The sequence below is a fragment of the Colletotrichum paranaense genome (assembly GCF_030867605.1).
Source record: "Colletotrichum paranaense strain IMI 384185 chromosome Unknown Scaffold_3.1, whole genome shotgun sequence".
Lineage (NCBI taxonomy): Eukaryota > Fungi > Ascomycota > Sordariomycetes > Glomerellales > Glomerellaceae > Colletotrichum > Colletotrichum paranaense.
The window spans coordinates 3,442,399-3,460,604 of NW_026848961.1; the positions used below are offsets into that span (position 1 = coordinate 3,442,399).

Genomic DNA, 18,206 nt, shown 5'->3' on the forward strand with positions numbered 1-18,206 from the left:
CTCCCACACTCGTTAGTCCATTGTCGCAACGCGACCAGCTTGCATGCTGCATTGATATTGGGCACTTGGGATACCATAGTCTCTCGTTCGTCAGAAGCTCACGGCAATGCGTTGGACATCACTCCTGGCCTTGGGTGCCTTGGCCGCCAGTGTCACGGCACAAGACAGCGGAGCAGTATTTGCGAGACAGAATGATTCCTATGCTGAGCCGTCTGGCGCATACTCGGTTGCCTCTTTGCCAGAAGCCTCATCTCCGGCTTCACTTGAGCCTTCACCCTCGCCATCGCCATCGCCTGAACCTCAACAGTCGTCGGAACCGGCAGCGACGCCCTCGGCCTCAGCTACCAAGGAGCCCGTCGCAGAACCAGCTTCTTCAGTTGAAGCCCAGCCCGCTCCCACAACGACCAGCGCCGACAAGAAGTCGCCAGACTATGGCACCGATACCGATGACTGTAGCCACTGGGCCTCGAAGTGCCCCTGGGGACAGACTGTGACCGTCACCGAGAAGCAGGTTTCGACTGTCACTGAGAAGCAGGTCTCGACTGTTACGGAAAAGCAGATCTCGACCTTGACCGTTGAGAAGCCGGTCGTTTCCACGTGAGCTGCCTTCTCCCAAGGAATCCTAGGAAGGATATCTCTAGATTCTGACTGACCTCAATTAGCCTCACGATCGTCTCCAAAGAGACTGTGTACACCACGCAAGCCTTCACTACGACAGATTACGAGACCAAGACAATTGTGAAGGTCTCCTCCTACCCTGTGACTACCACGGTGGCTCTGTAAGTATAGGAAGCTCCCGCGTACATCCCAAACATTCTCAACCCACCAAGCCATACCCGGCTCCTTATCCTCTTCTATATCCCCTACAAAGATTTCAACGTCCCGCCTTCTCTATTCGACAAAGGCGCCTTGTTGAAGAGAGATGAGGAGAGGGCGCCGAGACAGAATGTAGACGACATACGGATCGTGGGTCCATGGCTTGCGATTCTGCATTTCCGAGCCCGCTATTGATTTCATCCCCCGTCTATTAATTTCATCCGGCGTCTGTTACACAATGCGGTAGAGCCTGGGATTACATGAGCTAACTCGTCTCAGTTGCGATCCTGTAGATGCCTCTGGTCCAACCACCTCCCCCGTCCCAACTTATGGAGGTGGCTATGGCAGGAAGCGAACTCCTCAGCAAGTCTGCAGGACGACCACAACCACAATTTGGAAGACGAGCACGACAAAGGTCACGGAAGTCGTCCCAGTTCCCACCACAATCGTACAGACGCAGAAGCAGACAATCCAACTCCCTCCATCCATCGAGACGCAACAGGTCACGCAGACGCGAGAGGTCACTGCTACTCGGATTCATACTTCCGTCTCGACTTTGGTATCCACCGTTGTGTCGACCGAGATCATTCCAACGACAGTGATCTCAAGCAAAACGCAATACGTGACCACGACTTACACGACATTGAAGACCTACTATATCACGGACACTATTACAGAGACTCAGAAACAGCCACCAACAACGATCTTCGAGACCAAAGAGCGAACGGCAACAATCACTCAGCCTGTGACTCGGACGGCGACTCAGATTTCAACGACCACAATCATCTCGACCCTTGTGTATACGACAAGCATCCCATACACTATTACCTCTGATCACACAATCACCAAGACTTCCTACTCTGTGTCCACTTTCACTAGTCTCGTTACTTACACTTCACCAGTGACCATAACTGCGTCTTACACGGAATTCCAAACAGCAACGGCAACGGCCACAAGAACCGCAACTGTCACGAACAAACAGACAGAATATTTGACTTCTCTGACAACGGTCTTCGTCTCAACGACTCTCTTCGAAACTCTCACTCTTTCGACGAGTTATCCAGTGACTATTCCCATAACCGTCACCAACGACAGGACGATTCGAGAAACGTTTTACTCGACTGTCGTGGAGACTTCTGTGAGAACGATAGTTTCTTCCTATCCAGTCACTCGAACAGTCACGCAAACCTCACCTCCTCAGACCGTTACTCAGCCTGCTTCAACAGTGACTCTTCCGCCAGTTACGACTACGACAACGATTTCTGGGGAGGCCATCACGATCACCTTGCCTGCTTCAACCATCACCATTCCTGTGACCGCCACTATTACAGGACCCGGGGAGACAATTACTCGTCCTGGTGAGACGATCACTCGGCCTGCTTCAACCGTCACCCTTCCGCCAGTCACAACTACGACAACGATTTCTGGGGAGGCCGTTACGATCACCTTGCCTGCTTCAACCATCACAATTCCTGTGACCGCCACTATCACGGGGCCCGGAGAGACGGTAACGCGTCCCGCTGAGACGATTACCCTGCCGCCCGAAACGGTTTTCACTACGATTGCCGGTGAAATCACGACTCTCACCCTGCCAGCATCTACAATTACTCTGCCAGGAGTCACAGATGTCATCACCGTCACACCTCCTCCTGCAACCATCACTCTTCCCGGATCGACTGTAGTTTCGACAATTGCAGGCGAGCTAACGACAATCACCTTACCCGGAACCACGTTGACTCTGGTTACCACTCAAGTAAACACGGTCACTCTGCCTCCCTCTGTGACGACTTTGCCTGGTTCAACAATTGTGACTACGGTCGTCGAGACTGCGCCTGCATCGACATTGACCATCACTCGCGACGGTTCGACAATAACCAGCATCGTGCCAGGGCCAACATCTTTCGTCGTTTCGACCTTAACGTTGCCCCCGGTCACCGTTACCTTGCCACCTTCAACGGTCACAGAGATCACGGCTTGCCCGGCCCCAACGAACACTCCCGGATTAAACTCTGCGGCCGAATACAACCCGAGGTCCAACCTGACGTGGGGCTGTCAACCCGGATACGTCTGCAACCCTCCCAAGCCGGCCGGCTGCAACCTATGGGCAGACCCGCCAGCAGACAATTATATCTGTGCCCCGCAGAACTGTATTCCAGCACCGCCTGTCACTCTAGCAAATTGGAAGGAGAATGAGACAAGCTACTATCCAGTGAATGAGGGATACTTCAACCTGAATCCAAATGCCTTTGGTCTTCCTTTTGACATCTTTGAGTACGAAGTCATTGTGACCAAGGTGAAGGGTAAGAAGGGACACAAGAAGACAACCATCACGACCGGAAACTGGGCTTCAGCTACGGAGCTAACTCACTATCCTCCGACCGCCCAACCCACGATCACGTCTTCCCCTATCCCTACATCCTCTGCTGAGATTGGCAAACACGCCTACAAGCATAAGCAGGAGGGCAAGGTCTACGAGCGCCGTGATTTCTTCGGCAAGCGAGATGTTACGATCGCTCCTGCCATCTGCTTCGACAATTGCAACAATGTTTATATCGAGGTTCAGACCGTGGGCAAAAACCCTCAGATTTGCTTAGCGGGCTCCGCCTTCCAGATGAACCTCGAGACTTGCAGGCAATGCGTGATAGACAACGCCGATGACGGGAAGGAGACTCTGCGTCTTTACATCGAACCACAATTCCAGCAGTGGCTAGTATACTGCACCGGCGAGGCACCGCAGACTTCGTCTTCCGCAACTATCCTGCCACCCCAGAGTCAAGCAAGCGGCACGGCTACACTCACGACAGCAAGCCAAGGGGCCGGTTCCAGTGATACTTCGGCCGTCCCTATTCCGGGGTCAACCACAACCACCACTGCTGAGGTGTCTACCACGATTACACCTACTCCCACTCCCACGCCGTCTCCTAGCACGAGCGTGGCAGCGTCTTCTACATCCTCGACTGCCAGCACAGCAGAAAGCTCTCAATCTTCATCCAGCTCTAGCCCTTCGGTCTCTCCCACGCCATCTGACACGACCTCCACGGCCACGATTAGCTCCGGATCCACTGCCGTGACTTCCAGCTTTTCAACAGCGACGTCTGCCGCCGTTTCGACAAGCTCGACTTCTGCTGGAACTCCTACTCCGACCGGAAGCGTCTCCTCGGATTCTCCAAGCGCTTCGAGTGCCTCAGGTACTTCAATTGCTTCGAGTCCCGCGAGCGGGTCAAGCGCTCCAAGTCAGTCGAGTTCTCCAGCAAGCGCGTCATCACTCTCCACGGCAACTTTATCTTCGGTATCATCAGCACCGTCCGGAACAGCGACAGACGGTCCCGGCTCGAGTCCGTCGGCTTCAAGCCCCTCAGAATCCGTGTCTGACGGTCCAACCACCTCAGCCGGATCAGCATCTACAGCAACTGGCGGGGCTGGAGGCTCTACATCCGAAACCTCAGCGCCATCCTCGACTGTGTCTTCTCCAAGCACCACTTCGACAGGCCCCATCACAGCCGCAGCAGTCAAGCCCGCCACCTCGACCATCCTCGCCATACTGGCGCCGCTCATGGTTCTTCTACTCCTCTAATTCGTATCCGATCCTTCTGAACATTATATAAGATTCTTCTTCGTGGGTTTGTACAATTGGCGGTAAAAGTTCATCATCCTATTCTGCACATTCCTTCCTGAGGTCTTGGACCAACATCATGTTTGGCGTTTTATGAGAAAGTGACTTATGGTTTGGCTTCTTTACAACGAATTCACGACACTCTTTTAGACTAATGAGTAATTGGGATCATTTGGCGGGCATTACTTTTTGGGCAATTTTGCATATTTAATGGGGGATACGTTTTGTTTTTTGTGGTTATGATACCCTTACGCTCCTTAACGACGCGGCTTTGAAGGCTATGAGCCATCACCTAGGTACGATGAGAAGCTTGGCGCGTCTCGATGCGACTTGGGAAATGATGGATATGGTATTTGCAAATGTTAGAATTCTGATTTGGGAGGGAACGTAATGAGCCGGGGCACTGAATAAGGCAAGGCGGCATCCTCAATACCCGGATTGTGCTTGAGTTATCCAATGCAATAATTTGTGCTTTTCTATTCCACGCGTTTCGGAGCTGCTTCTTTCAGGTCCTCTTATTTGTGAATCGCGGGTGGAACGGCCATGTGTTTCAATTTGGGAACTGTTGGTCGTGTCCATGTCTCGCTTGGCATGGCTAATGTAGTGCCCTACGATGTGACTAACAGTACTCGTTGCCTAACTCCCATGCATCTGCTCTCGCCTTCGACGTCATCCAGATCTTTTCAAACAACGTGCTTCCGTACTCCAAAGTTAGACTTCGTGTTTAGACAGAACATATGTTATCTACATATACACGTATCGAGACGTACAAGTGACCGCTGCCCAAGACTCGAGCAACCGGGCCCTCAACGATCGAATCAGTACCACAAACTCCAGACGACTCCGGAACAAAATATCACGAAAGTACTGTCCACAACTTCCCTCCCCTTCGTCCTCATGTTCTTTTCCCAAAGTCTCGCGTCAGCCTGGGAGCTCACGTTTTTCCAGGTCCCACTCATCATCTCCTCGTGGCTAGGCAGCAATGCGACCCCGCGCGTCCATCAGTTCCTGCTCGACACGGGTCATCCGTGGCTCACCAACCACGCCCGCGAGCTCTGAAGACTCCCGGACGCGACAGACTCAATGAGATCAAGGCGTGCCCGAGAGCACTCGCTGAAGCCCGTGAGTTGACGGTGGATGTATATGTCCAAACCGGAATGGGGTGGCAGACCTTGGGTGATACCTGGGACACCATAACCGCGGAATCGACGCTTCCCCCTAAGTCCTTGCCGGCGCTGTTTTTCGACGTCATGGGGAAGATGAAGAATTTGAGCAAGATCGAATGGATGGTAAGGGGCGTCGACGAGAATGCGGCCATCGGCAGGGCCTTTATCGAGGACGGGACACGGTTGCCTGGTGTGAAGCACCTTGTCTCGACCATAAATGCGCCGTGGATTGTCGGCGCTTGTCCTTCACTGACCTCTCTCGAAGCGAAACGCGATGATTTTGTCTGGGGAGAAGCTGCGCATAAGAGGGATGTGGCCTGGTTCGCTGCCGCAGGGAGACTCAAAGGCCTGAGGAAGCTTGATATGGGAGAAGTCGAGTGGACGGGCACGATGACTGATTGTGAGTACTTGGAGCGGGATATGTATATGTCAATTCTGTTTTTGACTAACTCACAAACTCATAGGCGTACTTCGAGATACCCCTCACATTGAAGGGCTCCATATAGGTGCGCCAGCCCAAGACTTCAAACATAGAAACATCAACCGGGGAAACTTGCTGCGGGTAAACCTCCCTTCAACTTTTCCCCATTCTTAATCCCTCGAAGGTTGATTCTGCCACGTGCTGCTGACCAAATGGCATATTGCGTAACCAGGATCTTATAAAATCCCTCTCTCTTCTTCCCAGCCTCACGCAGCTTCACCTCCCGCGGTCCTCTCAACTGGAACTCAGCTATGACGGGGGATCGATGTGCGGAAACGCATACATGGGCCAAAACGGTGCCAAATATTGGCGCAGTAACATGGCTCAAGACCTTGAGACAACGGAGTTGGATGGGAAGATTGTTCGGCAGGAGTTCCCGGGGTTGCATGGAGTCCACGTCGGTGGGTTCTGCGGGAACTTCACGACGGGTGCTGAGGCGGAGCAGGTCATTACCTGGGATTGGACTGGGAGTATGTACGAGTGGTTGGATGAGAAGCAGATGGCTGTCAATTTTACCGAGGAGCCTTAAGCCAGGCTGTGCAGTGTCAGTCGCATTCTAATTGATGAATCTTGCAAGAGGCGGTTCATAGGACCGTTCCTCTTCTCTCGATACCGTTTCTGACAAGTTGAAATCCACAGCACCGTCACTTCTTGTCCAAGATGAGTTTTCATCTTCTTCGTCAATGTCCATCTTGCTCGAAGTGTCTGGTATAGAATGTACTAAGCCGTCCCATGGAAAGGCATCCTTGAGGATCGTCAGGAACTTGCCTGCCCCATCGATCGAGGAAAGAAGCATTCTTTTGCGATTGCCAACAACAGCTTCGTGCCACAGCATGGTGATAAAATGGTCCGACCGGGCGAGTATTCCCAACTTCCACTGGTATATCTTTTGTAGGCTTGGCGCCCTGTGGTTCAAACTAGCGACTAAGGGCACCAGATCGTCTCTCCATTGAGATTCGAGCCATTCGTTAAATTTGTTTGGCTGATACTGGTGGCAAAATGCTCGCAAGTCAGCCTTGGTAGGCGGAAGTCCTGGAATTTTGAAGTGCTGCCGTTGCAGATGTGACGCTGCCTCTTCAAAGGTACGATAAGTTGCAGCGCCCCGACATTCGGTACACGAGGATTGTTGCTCTTCACTGTCAAGCTTACGCCATCCTGCTTGGCGAATCGCGGTGTCTTTGACGAACCATCGTAGGTTATGATGTGGGGTGGAACACAAGCTCTCTCCGGTCCACCTAGTACCCCCTCTGATCATGTCTTCGGGTATAGGAGCCCAGCTTCGGGGGAATGGCCGATTGAAGTTAACGTTCAACTTCTCTTCTAGTACCGCTGCCTTATAAAGCACCTGGATTAGCTGCTGTGGCGGGTCTTGCACCCAGAAAACACGATGAGCAATCCTCTCAATAACTTGATTCATGTCTCTGAATGCATGTATGCACGATCCCGGGCGTTTTTCAACGTACTCGGTTTCCGAAAGCAGTTGACATATCTGTTTCTCAACATACATTGAGGTCGGCTGCGAGTCCAAAGTTTGAGGTAAGCCCTCAAGATCTGTAAAGCGTTTATCTCGTGACTTGCTGGTGTCGACACGAAAGAGCTTTATAGACTTATCGTTGTGATCCAGCGATGGACGTTGGGCAGAATGACATTCGCATAAATGAAACTTGAAATATGATAAGGAGATATAGAGCTTTCCCTGATTACAGGCAGCTGGTGCGTGAACGTTTACGACATGCATTGCTTGCTGTTGCGATTCGTTGATGTCGAAGCGTTGTAGACAAAATATGCAGTGGACCAAATCCTCGTTATGGCCGGCAACAAAGTAGTCGTCCATTCCAATTGCCGAGCCGCAGGACCAAAATGTCCTTATTGGTCTGGATGTTTTTGAAGTACCCAAGAAGTCTTGAAAATCACCGTCGTGACTGCCATCCGTTTGAGAAGAGTAACTCAATCTTCTCAGTGAACCCGTCTGAGAATGCGGTTGACTGAGCTGCTCAATAGAGCTGCTGATTGAGCTTGCCAGGCCATATATACTGTCGCTTATGGCCGTGAGCGACTGTCGAGTCTCTAAACGATGCGCTTCGATTTGGTTCTCAAGCTGCCTTAGTCGATCACTCGCAGCGGTTGAGATATGGTCCCTCAATTTTCGGTTCTGAACGGCTGATTCCTCTGCCGCGGATGCCAATGACTCGTCATTCGTGGCGTTTGATTGTAAGTTGAGCTCCGTGAGCTGATGTAAACCTTCTTGAACAGCGTCAATCTTCGCCAGCCCTGCCATAGAAGAGGCGCTGTGAACCAGGCGATTAGCTGATGAAGCCTGGTTGGCTAAGAAACTCACGCATTCAAAACACTGAGGTCAAAAATCAATTGGGAGCGGTGAGCCGTCAATTTAATTTCCATATCCGAGATGCCCCGAAGGCGCTTGTTTTGAATGATGTCTAGGAACTTCCGTCGCTTCGATGTTGACTTCCCGACGCTCTTGTACGACTTGGACCATTCGTCGAGGTCCTTTCCGCAGCGAACGAGATGTGATCGGAGTGTAGAAATGTTCGGCTCCCAAGATGTCTCGATAATCGAGGCAAGGTTTTTTTCATAGACCTGGAGAAAAGCCTTTATGTCTTCTAAGGTTTCAGAAAGAAGCCCAACTTTGGCATTCAAGGACTCGGTTCGAATGTCCATTTCCTTTGCAGCCTGGACGAATCCATTGAGTTTGATGAGACCATTCACGACATGGCCGGCGACGGAGAGAAGCCCAGCGATGCTGGCCGCCGCTGAGACTGCCTCCATTTTTCCATGGGGTGTTTTGAGAACGTGTCTTTGAACCAACGGGGGTGAAGGGAATCAGCTGTTATGTAGCACTTAGAGGCCTAGACTACTGCAGCACCTGCCATTCGCTATGCATGCACGATCACGCAACACAGCCAAGGAAGGACAGTTCAAGAGACTTAATTGGCTTGACTGCTGCGCCTGGAGGAAACTTGTAACCAACTAAAGGGGCTCGTCAACATGCTCACCATGGCGAACCAGTCAGCCTCAATATGCTACTTTCCGTAGTTCGTCACAGCCTCAGGAGGGCTTCACATGTCCCCTTGTTGAGTGGATGAGGATTGATTGGACAGATGCTAGCACTCCAAGAGGCGGTCAGCTACGCAAGGATAATCGGAAGTGAGGTCGCGTTGCATCCAAATCGAACCGGCGTTGGCCATAATTTGGTGGGGGAGGGGAGGGGGCTTTCCCGAGAGACACTAAGCTATTGCGATCATCACAAGAGATTGAGGAACAGACAAGTGCACGAGAATTATCTCAGTTGCCAACAAGGCTCCTCAACTATCCTATGGGAAGTTCTTGAGAAGCATTGCTTACACTGAGACTTCTCAATCATCAATTTTTGCAAAGCGAACCGGAAGACGCAGGATGAGGTGGCGAGCGGGGAGAAGGTCATCTGCTTGCCATCTGGCAACTGCTTCTAGTCAGAATGGGGAAGAAGAAGGCGATTGACGCGATTGGTTCCTTACCGAATGGATGGTGTTATCAGGGACGTACTCATTTACTCTGAGTCACCCAATGGTACGTAGATATCTGGACAGCAGGCTTGGGAAAGAGCAAGAAACTTAGAATCCAGCTGAGCTCCCATGGGAAGAAGTCTTAGGGAATGTAGGTACTGTGGCAGATGATGAGTATTCCTTGTCATTGACGAGAAAAGGTCCAATTGTACTCACATTAGGTAGGTAATTTCGTAGGTAAGAGATCTCACTCGTGTCAGGTTGCCTAGCCCCTCTGTCCACGGCGGAAGAGCGCGTCGCGTGGCATAGAGCCTATCTGGTACGTCCGATAGGTGGGAAAGGGAAAAGTTCGAGATATGCTCGATGACTGGTGCCCAGGATTGACGGTCCTACACGACAGGCGGAAAGATCGATGTTGCTGCATTGGGAATAAACTGTGTTGAGGTGGTTCGAGTGACGATCTAAGACGTGTCAATGACTCCGATGTATCGAAAGGGAATATTCCATAGTTAGTGAATTGAAGTTTGATTTTTTGGTAAAATAATGCCTTGAGAGGCTAGGCTTTCTGACTACGAAGTGAGATGGGGGGAGAGGAAAAAAAAGGAAGGATGGAAGATCGAGAGGTCGGCTCAGAGAAAGAAGTATCGAGCCGGAGTGGCCAGGAGCGGAGTGGAGCCGAGCGAAGCAGTCACGAATGCGCGTTCTTCCGATCTGCCTGACAATTGATCCGAATGGTGTAAGTTTGGGAAGGAGAGAGCCACAGAAATGAGGCAGGACCTTGAGCGAGGAGGCGAGGAAGGCGCGAGTGGCCCAGGAAGGAACCAAGGAAGGAGCCAGTCTCTGGGTTCAGTGCTCACATCATCTCATAAAATTATTTGGACGACCTCGACGACGAGATTCAGACTGATGGCGGTTGATAAGGCCATACAAGATGGATCAAATGGTCAAGCCTCATATTCATCCATGAATCCAGGTGGCCTTCATAAGGTAGGCTCAGATTGCCACCACCACCAACACCAACCAAGCAATCAACCACCTCCAAGAAACAGGAAATGGTGTAGAAACCCTTTGGAGAAGTGCATGTATAACATGTTCATTGATCATCTGTTCGCTTCTTCGCTTCGTAAAGTACATTATTATCCCATGCAATCACGACTCGCTAGCCTTCCGCTGCTTCTCCCGAACCGAATTGATGGACGAGCTGATACTAGCCTTGGACGAAGAGTGCCTCAACGACCTCTCCGCCACAGACTCGGCACCGGAACCGCTATCCCCGCGACTGATACTTCCCTCCCTCGCCAACGGCGACGAAATATCAGGCGTGACAGATCTCGACTCAATATTGGGACGCTTCGCCTTGGTCAACGTCTTCTTCCTCCGCTTCTCCGACGCATTGGACCCGGTGCTAGCCTTCCTACTAACAGTACCATCCCCGTCGTCGCTCGTCGCGGCCAAGGACGGCGCAAGGCTGCGGCTCGAGCTCGTCGAGCTGCGGCGGTGGGCGCTGGTAGTGCTGCCACGGCGTCTATGCTCGCGCTCGATGGCGGCGGCGCGGGGGTGCATCGTCGTCTTCTCTGGCGACTGCTGGCGCGCGGGCGGCGGGCCGGCCTTGTCGATGCGGTGCCACGGCAGCCACCAGAACATGCCCCACCGCTGCTTGGCCACCTGGCGGTCGCGTGCTGCGAGCTTCTTCTGGATGAGGGCGCGACGCTCGTTCTCCTTCTCCCAGTATTCTGTGCGGTAGATTTCCCAGTTTTCTCTAAATGTAGGCGTGAACGGCTTCGCGAGCAGGAGGAGCTTGACGTAATCTCCGCCCGGGGCGAGATCCTCCTCGTGACCACCTTTTTCTTCGTCTTCGAGCAGGACCGGTAGCGTTGGGTGGCTGTCCGTGGTGAGGCTCAGCTCCTTTTCGACTTCGCGCAGGATGGATGGTTCGACGTAGCGGTAGGACGAGCTGGCGGTGTGGGAGAAGAGTCCGTAGGTCAGGAAGAAGCCAATGGTGGAGAGAAACTCGGCCCACCAAGGTCGTCGGATAATAACCAGCTTAGAATTGAAACCTCGAAGGCCTCTGTTGGAGATGGCGAACCAACGGCGTGGCCACCTGATGCCTCGCTCCCATATTCCTGTAGCCCATACCAGTATCGCGGTCATGACACCTCCCATGAAGCAAATCTTCTCGAATGTTTCGACGCCCCAGTACACAGAGCCACCAACTCCACGTCCATCCTCACGCGGGGCGAAGAAGAGAGCGTACCCAAAGCCGCTGATCCATGCGGTCAGCAAGGTGAAGAAGAACGTGTGATGGCGGCGGCGGGCGCGAAGCTCGAGGTACTGTGCGCGTAGAGAGGCCTCGAGGATGAGGAGGTTCAGGTAGATCATGGACGGAGAGCTCGGGGTATGGATCAACGGGTCGCCTTGCTTGCCAGAGTCGGGGACGACGCCGGTGGTACCGACGGCGGCCTTGGGCTCTTTGCCCGGCGGCGGGGCGCCCTTGACCAGCGAGTCAAGCTCGTCGGCCATGGTTGCGGTAGGGAGACCTGTCGTCGCTCAGAGGGGATTTCAAGCTTTTCGGTAGTGGTGATGCGGCGGTCAGGTCGCTTTGGGACGGAGGATTGAGAATTGGAGGGGCCTCGGCAGCCGCAGTCAGCAGCGGTCTGCAGACATGCGCGGTGGTCGAGGGGCGGGGGATGGAGATGCGAAGCTGCAGGTGGACGGGGCGCAGGTGTGCAGAAAGGGGTGAGCAACAAGCAAAATAAAGCTGCTTTAGCTGCACTGCCCTTTGGAGGTGAGAGCTTTCTGCGTGTGTGCGTTCTGCTGGTGTTCGAAGCAAGGGCGGAACTGGAATCTGTCGGTGGTCAGATGTCAATCCAGGCCAGCCGGGTGTGCTTCAGCTGGCGGGTTGGGGGTGGAAATTCCGCTCCGCCTGGCAGCAGGTGTGGACAGTGGGACGTCATAGGGAAAAGAGGCGGGGTGGCCCGAGCGCGGGGTGTCTGGACCATTACGATAAGCGATTGCGATTGCGATAAGGCTTGTTGGGGAGCTGCGCATCTCAGTGAGAGCTTGACACGTGCAAATCGGTTGAAGATTTCACGATGAACAGGGCTTGATTGAATATGAAGCTCGAAGAGCCAAGGCTGATGAGCTGCTCAGGGATATAAAGGGCCCCTGCGGAATACAGAGTACGGAGTAATACAAGGTTGCTCGGCTCTGGCTTGTCAGCAAAAGGCGCATTTCCACCTGTTTCCCACACAATTCGCAAAGACCCTGAGTGCATTGTGATTGATGCCCCATTGTGTGGGAGACACTGCACAGAGAAAAGACGTTTCCTCGTCCATGCTTTTGTTTTGAGCCTCAGAATCGAAACATATTCACCAAGCTAGAGAAGGAAGTTTCGTCTCTTCTTCAACTAAACTCAATTACTTTCTTCATGCAGGTCTTATGCAAATATTGACAGCATATACTAGACAGATGCTGGGTACGGAGTACAGTTGTATGGTCATGATCCGGCCACGATTCCACAGCCACGATGCTGTCTTAATTGACAGCTCCATTCAGATTGTTGCCTACATCGAGTTAGCGTGTCTATGATTGCGTAAGGTCCTGGAGAGAAATTGCACCGTCAGCTTCAGGCTTCAGCCTTGAAAGCATCATCTGACTGGGCCAACTACGGATTTCTCCAAGTTACGACTTAGTAGTCAGCAACTTAGCCACATGTCCACCGGGAAATCGGAGGCTTGTTTTGTCTCTTACCGCCGACACGGCTCAATGCAACAGCTGCCCCCACTCTTCTACCCGCCAAACTCCGAGTGCTAAGTCCATGAACCGATCCGCATCCCGCTTCTGGGGCACGTTGTTGTCCCCTTGGTGCCACCTACACAGTAGTCTTTCTCATGTTCCTCACACAATGACCCCTGCCTGCTTACGCCCCTGTCGCTCAACTGCTCAACAAGCTTGTCGGTTTTTTACGGAGCCGTTGACATTCCGGCCGGGGCACCTGGCTTGCTTGTCTCTCATCGAACCCTCCCACCTTTTTGCCCACCGTCATCTTTTGTCCACCCCTCTGCCACATCTCCGCGTCACCACTGCCCTGCACAACGGCGTCTCCGTCCTTCTTTTGTTACTGCACCTGCCTAGAACTCGGGAGGATTGCTAACCCGGCGTTAACTGCATCTATCTATCCCGCTCCGTCTAGACTGCAGCCCCCGGTCCGCATTCTTTGCTGACTGATGAGTCGTCGCAAGTTTCAGAACATCCGCGCTCCGGACACACACCTCCGCCGCCCGCGGCCACACTGATTTGACGCCTTGCGCTACCCGTACTTTATTTTGCGACTTTTGTATATAGACGGTTGGCCCCCGTCGCCACCACCCACAGCAACATCCGGCATGATACACCAACAAACCGCTTCTTCTCTAGTGAACGGGTCGCGACTCAAACTTGCTTCCTCACTAATTACGTCGTCCTCTGCAACTGTCAAATCTCCCGCACCTAGCGTACGGGCCTCTTCTGAAGACTCCGTCCCTCGCCGATCCCACCAAACAATGGCTGCCGCCGCCGCACCCCCCGCCGCTCCCAATGCGACAACTCGTCCCCCGGGAACCTACTTCCCACTGGGATACAAAGATGCCGTCTATCAATGGGTAAGCAATCCAAGAAAGTCCTTCAAATCGCGGGGTAACGTTGCTAACAAAAAGTCCGCAGTGGACAAGTGTAACTCCGCAAATGGCCGAACGCAACGTCCTGTCACACATCCCTTACCTCAAAGAAGCCCGCGAAAACGCCTCCCTCGACTCGACCAAGCCAGACCCCTTTGGCCAGCGCGTATGGAAGTCCCAAATGGTCGAGCTCTCCGGCAAGAACCGCGCCCTCAACGAATACTCCATCGAGCGCGTCGGCGAGGAGGTCGACAACAATCTCGTCATCGTCCACGGCTACGGCGCCGGCCTCGGCTTCTTCTACAAGAACTTTGAGCCCCTATCCCGACCCAAGGGATGGAAGCTCTACGCCCTCGACATGCTCGGCATGGGCAATTCCACAAGGCCGCCATTCAAGGTCACTGCCAAGGACCAGGAGGGCAAGACTCATGAGGCCGAGGCCTGGTTCATCGACGCCCTCGAGGAGTGGCGCAAGAAGCGCAACATTGACAAGTTCACCCTCATCGGCCACTCACTCGGCGGGTACCTCTCCATCGCCTACGCACTTAAGTACCCCGGCCACCTCAAGAAGCTCATTCTCGCCTCGCCTGTGGGAATCCCCGAAGACCCATACGCAGTCAACGCAGCCATGCCCGAACCCGAAGAATCGACCCTCCAAAACGAGTTCACACAGGATCAAAACGAAGTCACCAGCAACGCCTCCAACACAACAGCATCACGAAACGCCAAGCCCAACGCACCCAAGCGTCCCCTCCCGGGCTGGCTCGTCTGGCTCTGGGACGCAAACGTCTCCCCCTTCAGCATCGTCCGCTTCACCGGCCCGCTCGGCCCCCGCTTCGTTTCCGGCTGGACATCCCGCCGCTTCAACCACCTGCCCCAAGAGGAGTCCCAGGCGCTGCACGACTACGCCTTCTCCATCTTCCGCCAGCGCGGCAGCGGCGAGTACGCCCTGCCGTACATCCTCGCCCCGGGTGCCTTTGCCCGCAGCCCCATGGTCAACAGGATAGACGGCGTCGGCCGCCAGGTCATTGAGAAGAGCACGGGCGAGAAGCTTAGGGAGACGGGAATCCCCATCGTCATGATGTACGGCGAGAACGACTGGATGGACAAGAAGGGTGGCGTCGCGGCGGCCGAGAAGCTAAAGCAGGCTAGGTTGCAGGCGCTGCTCAACGGCACGGAGGAAGAGAAGAGGAGGGAGAACGGGTCAGCAAAGGTTATTGAGGTTTCCAAATCGGGTCACCACCTTTACCTCGACAACGCTGAGGAGTTTAATGACTACATCCTCAAAGAGATGGAGGATGTCCAGAAGAGCAAGCTCTAGAACTTTGGCTTACGAACGTTTCGAGAGGGGCGTGATTGGTGAAAATATGGGCAAGCTTCACAGCCTTGCCAGCCAGAGCAGCATGTTTTTGAGGCGTTTTTCGGGGGATTGCATTGCATGACAACAGATCGAGCCTTGAATTGGCCGACGGGAATATCCAGTGGGAGCGTTTGGCTTGGTATAATAGAGTCTATTCAACCGGCTTATCTAGATGAAGAATTCAATTACATGACAATCTATTCGGATATGGTTTCAATTTGCATTGCACAATATATATGCCTTTCAGAATTATAGAATCAGCGATGTCTCTTTGTCTTCCCCCAAGGCATTTCAAAGAGAGACCGGGGCCGGCTCCCGCACTTGATCGGCCCCGCGTCCACCGGCCTGCCGGACATTTGCGCAACATCGGCCTATGTCAACTACTTATAGAGGGAAGAACATGACGAAGAAACTCACTTGTTTTTTTAGAAAACATGGCTATATTCTTAAGGCGAGCTTCGCAACCTACTTCCAATTGTTGCTCATGTTCATGCTAGCATGTCTTCGACGTGCTCAAGGCTCACAACTTTAAACACTTGACACAAGTCTCGATTTCCTCGAGCAACCTACCCCTATCCTCGAAATTGTCATACTATTCTTGATAGAACTAAACAAGAAGCGGCATCTTTGACAGCCATTTCCAAGTTACACGTGATCCAACACCGCCAAACTGCCACAATGAGTCTCGAAACCTCTCTCCGTCCCTCACGATCGTCGTGCCGACCCCGTGATCCGCCCCGTCGTCTCAACTTCTCAACTCACGTGTTGACCTAGACGAGCGAGGCTCAGAATCACTTTTCGAATTCTTCAATAGCTGCATGACCGTTCGTCTGATATTGTTTGCTCGCTTAAAGGCGTCTAATGGGCGGCCTCTGAGTAGGCGGTCGAACGACCGAACAACCGCCCTCTCCCCCTTTTCCATATAAACCACCCCCCCCCCCCCCCCCCATCACCCACCCGTTACGATACTTTCACTCTTGTTTTCCTGACCATCATTTTCTTCACTCAAAACACTCTTACCAGTTTCATCGAATTCATTCTCTTCGTTCAGTCACGCCAGTATCTGGGATACTCCTTGACTAGCAAACACCCTTCACTTCTCTCTCCGCGGGCATCGTGACTCTTCGTCGTCCAGAGCAAACATCACGACCAGTCATCAGTCTCACAGCCTTGCGTGTCCCAAATTCGTCCGAACTCAAAGCCTTCATAGCTCCCAAAGATCCGTCGCAGAATACTGCTCAACAACTTCATCATGTCCGGCCCGTACAGCCAGTTCCTGGATCTCGACAACACCCGGGATCCGTACGCCTTCGAGGATCCAGACATCTTCCAGGACCCAATCCTCAACGACATGTCTCTCTTCGGACCTGATGAGTACCAGCAGTCATACAACCCTCAGTCGCAGTACCAGCAACCATACAACCCCCCTCAGTCGCAGTATCAGTCGCCATACACGAACAACTTCCAGCAGTCGAACTACCAGTCTCCATACAACAACAACCCCTACCAGCAACCCTTGAACAATAACGCCTGCATCCATCCTCCCCCTCCTCCCCAACAGACGCTCACCGAAACCGCAGAGCCCCTCTCCAAACGTCTCCGATCTCGTCACCCAAAGCCCATCCCCGTCCCCGCTCGCTCAACGACACCCGACGGTGAACCCCCCTACCACCTAACCCTCTTCTCCTCCCACAACCTCCCAGGCACAGTCTCCTCCCTCCTAACAGCCCACCTCCAAGTCCCCCTCTACACAACCCTCGAAGAGCGCACCCGCCGCGAGAACGAAATCAAGCACCTCTTCTCCGCCAACACAAACACAACTCTCCCCCCTCCCTCGCCGCGCGTGAAGAATCTCCCAGACCTCACCGACTCCTCCTCCTCGGCCACAAAGATCTACAAAATCCGCGCCGCCCCCTGCCCCCCCGAGATTACCTCCCTCCCCCCTCAACCCGACCTCGGCAAATTCATCAAAATCGACGATTCTCTCGGCCCCAAAGACGACCCCCGGCGCATACAGGCAATGGACTACAACAACCACCTGGCAGCCTTGCGCCTCCGCAACCTCAAGAACCGCAACAACGTCGCCGCGATGCGCAGCCGGAACCGGCGTGACAGGGCAGCGGTGCTCCGCGCCGAGGAGGCGAGCTTCGCGAAGGCGGAGTGTCGGTACTGGAAGGCCAAGGCTATCGCTGCTGGCGCGGACCCAAAGGGTTGGGAGTATTTGCCGGATGTGGCCAAGGAGGCCGTCGCTGCGGATTACCGTATTGACGCGTTGGATTTCTTCCAGGATGTGGGCGAGGTTGCGCCTGCTACGCCCAAGAAGGTCCTCAAGAGAAAGCGTTGAAGAAGGAAGGTCGAAGGGGGAGTAAATCGTTGAGAGAGAAGATTGTGATTTTGCTCCGGTGGGTGCTGTTGGATTATGAATGGACAAGGAACGAGGTTGCGTGGTTTGACTTTTCTTGAGAGGACTCCTTGTCATTGCTTTGCTCCCCTTTGCGAGTTTTGCACCAGCAGGGGGAATCTCCTTTCGGGGGCTTTTTGACAGAATATTGTATTTGCAAACACCGCGGGAGTTTGATACCCAGTTCTAGGCGTTTACCTGTTTGTTTCCT

At 53.4% G+C, this 18,206-nt stretch overlaps 6 protein-coding genes across 6 annotated transcripts; 4 read left to right on the forward strand and 2 right to left on the reverse strand.

The window, feature by feature from the left end:
* Positions 1-106: 106 nt before the first annotated feature.
* CPAR01_04741 (glycoprotein X) lies at positions 107-4,390 on the forward strand (the record flags this gene model as incomplete). The annotated part of the gene is made up of 3 exons (XM_060489021.1): positions 107-597; positions 663-779; positions 1,096-4,390. 3 exons carry the CDS (start codon positions 107-109, stop codon positions 4,388-4,390), a joined length of 3,903 nt encoding a protein of 1,300 aa, XP_060353227.1.
* Positions 4,391-5,586: 1,196 nt separating this feature from the next.
* CPAR01_04742 (uncharacterized protein) lies at positions 5,587-6,605 on the forward strand (the record flags this gene model as incomplete). The annotated part of the gene is made up of 3 exons (XM_060489022.1): positions 5,587-5,995; positions 6,060-6,157; positions 6,249-6,605. 3 exons carry the CDS (start codon positions 5,587-5,589, stop codon positions 6,603-6,605), a joined length of 864 nt encoding a protein of 287 aa, XP_060353228.1.
* Positions 6,606-6,632: 27 nt separating this feature from the next.
* Positions 6,633-8,863, reverse strand: CPAR01_04743 (uncharacterized protein; the record flags this gene model as incomplete). Its single annotated transcript, XM_060489023.1, has 2 exons — positions 6,633-8,364; positions 8,415-8,863. 2 exons carry the CDS (start codon positions 8,861-8,863, stop codon positions 6,633-6,635), a joined length of 2,181 nt encoding a protein of 726 aa, XP_060353229.1.
* Positions 8,864-10,728: 1,865 nt separating this feature from the next.
* On the reverse strand, positions 10,729-12,099 carry CPAR01_04744 (uncharacterized protein; the record flags this gene model as incomplete). The annotated part of the gene is made up of 1 exon (XM_060489024.1): positions 10,729-12,099. One exon carries the CDS (start codon positions 12,097-12,099, stop codon positions 10,729-10,731), a length of 1,371 nt encoding a protein of 456 aa, XP_060353230.1.
* A 2,021-nt stretch (positions 12,100-14,120) lies between these two features.
* On the forward strand, positions 14,121-15,555 carry CPAR01_04745 (uncharacterized protein; the record flags this gene model as incomplete). The annotated part of the gene is made up of 2 exons (XM_060489025.1): positions 14,121-14,219; positions 14,281-15,555. 2 exons carry the CDS (start codon positions 14,121-14,123, stop codon positions 15,553-15,555), a joined length of 1,374 nt encoding a protein of 457 aa, XP_060353231.1.
* Positions 15,556-16,846: 1,291 nt separating this feature from the next.
* CPAR01_04746 (uncharacterized protein) lies at positions 16,847-17,938 on the forward strand (the record flags this gene model as incomplete). Its single annotated transcript, XM_060489026.1, has 1 exon — positions 16,847-17,938. The coding sequence occupies one exon, from the start codon at positions 16,847-16,849 to the stop codon at positions 17,936-17,938; it is 1,092 nt and encodes a 363-aa protein (XP_060353232.1).
* Positions 17,939-18,206: the final 268 nt, after the last annotated feature.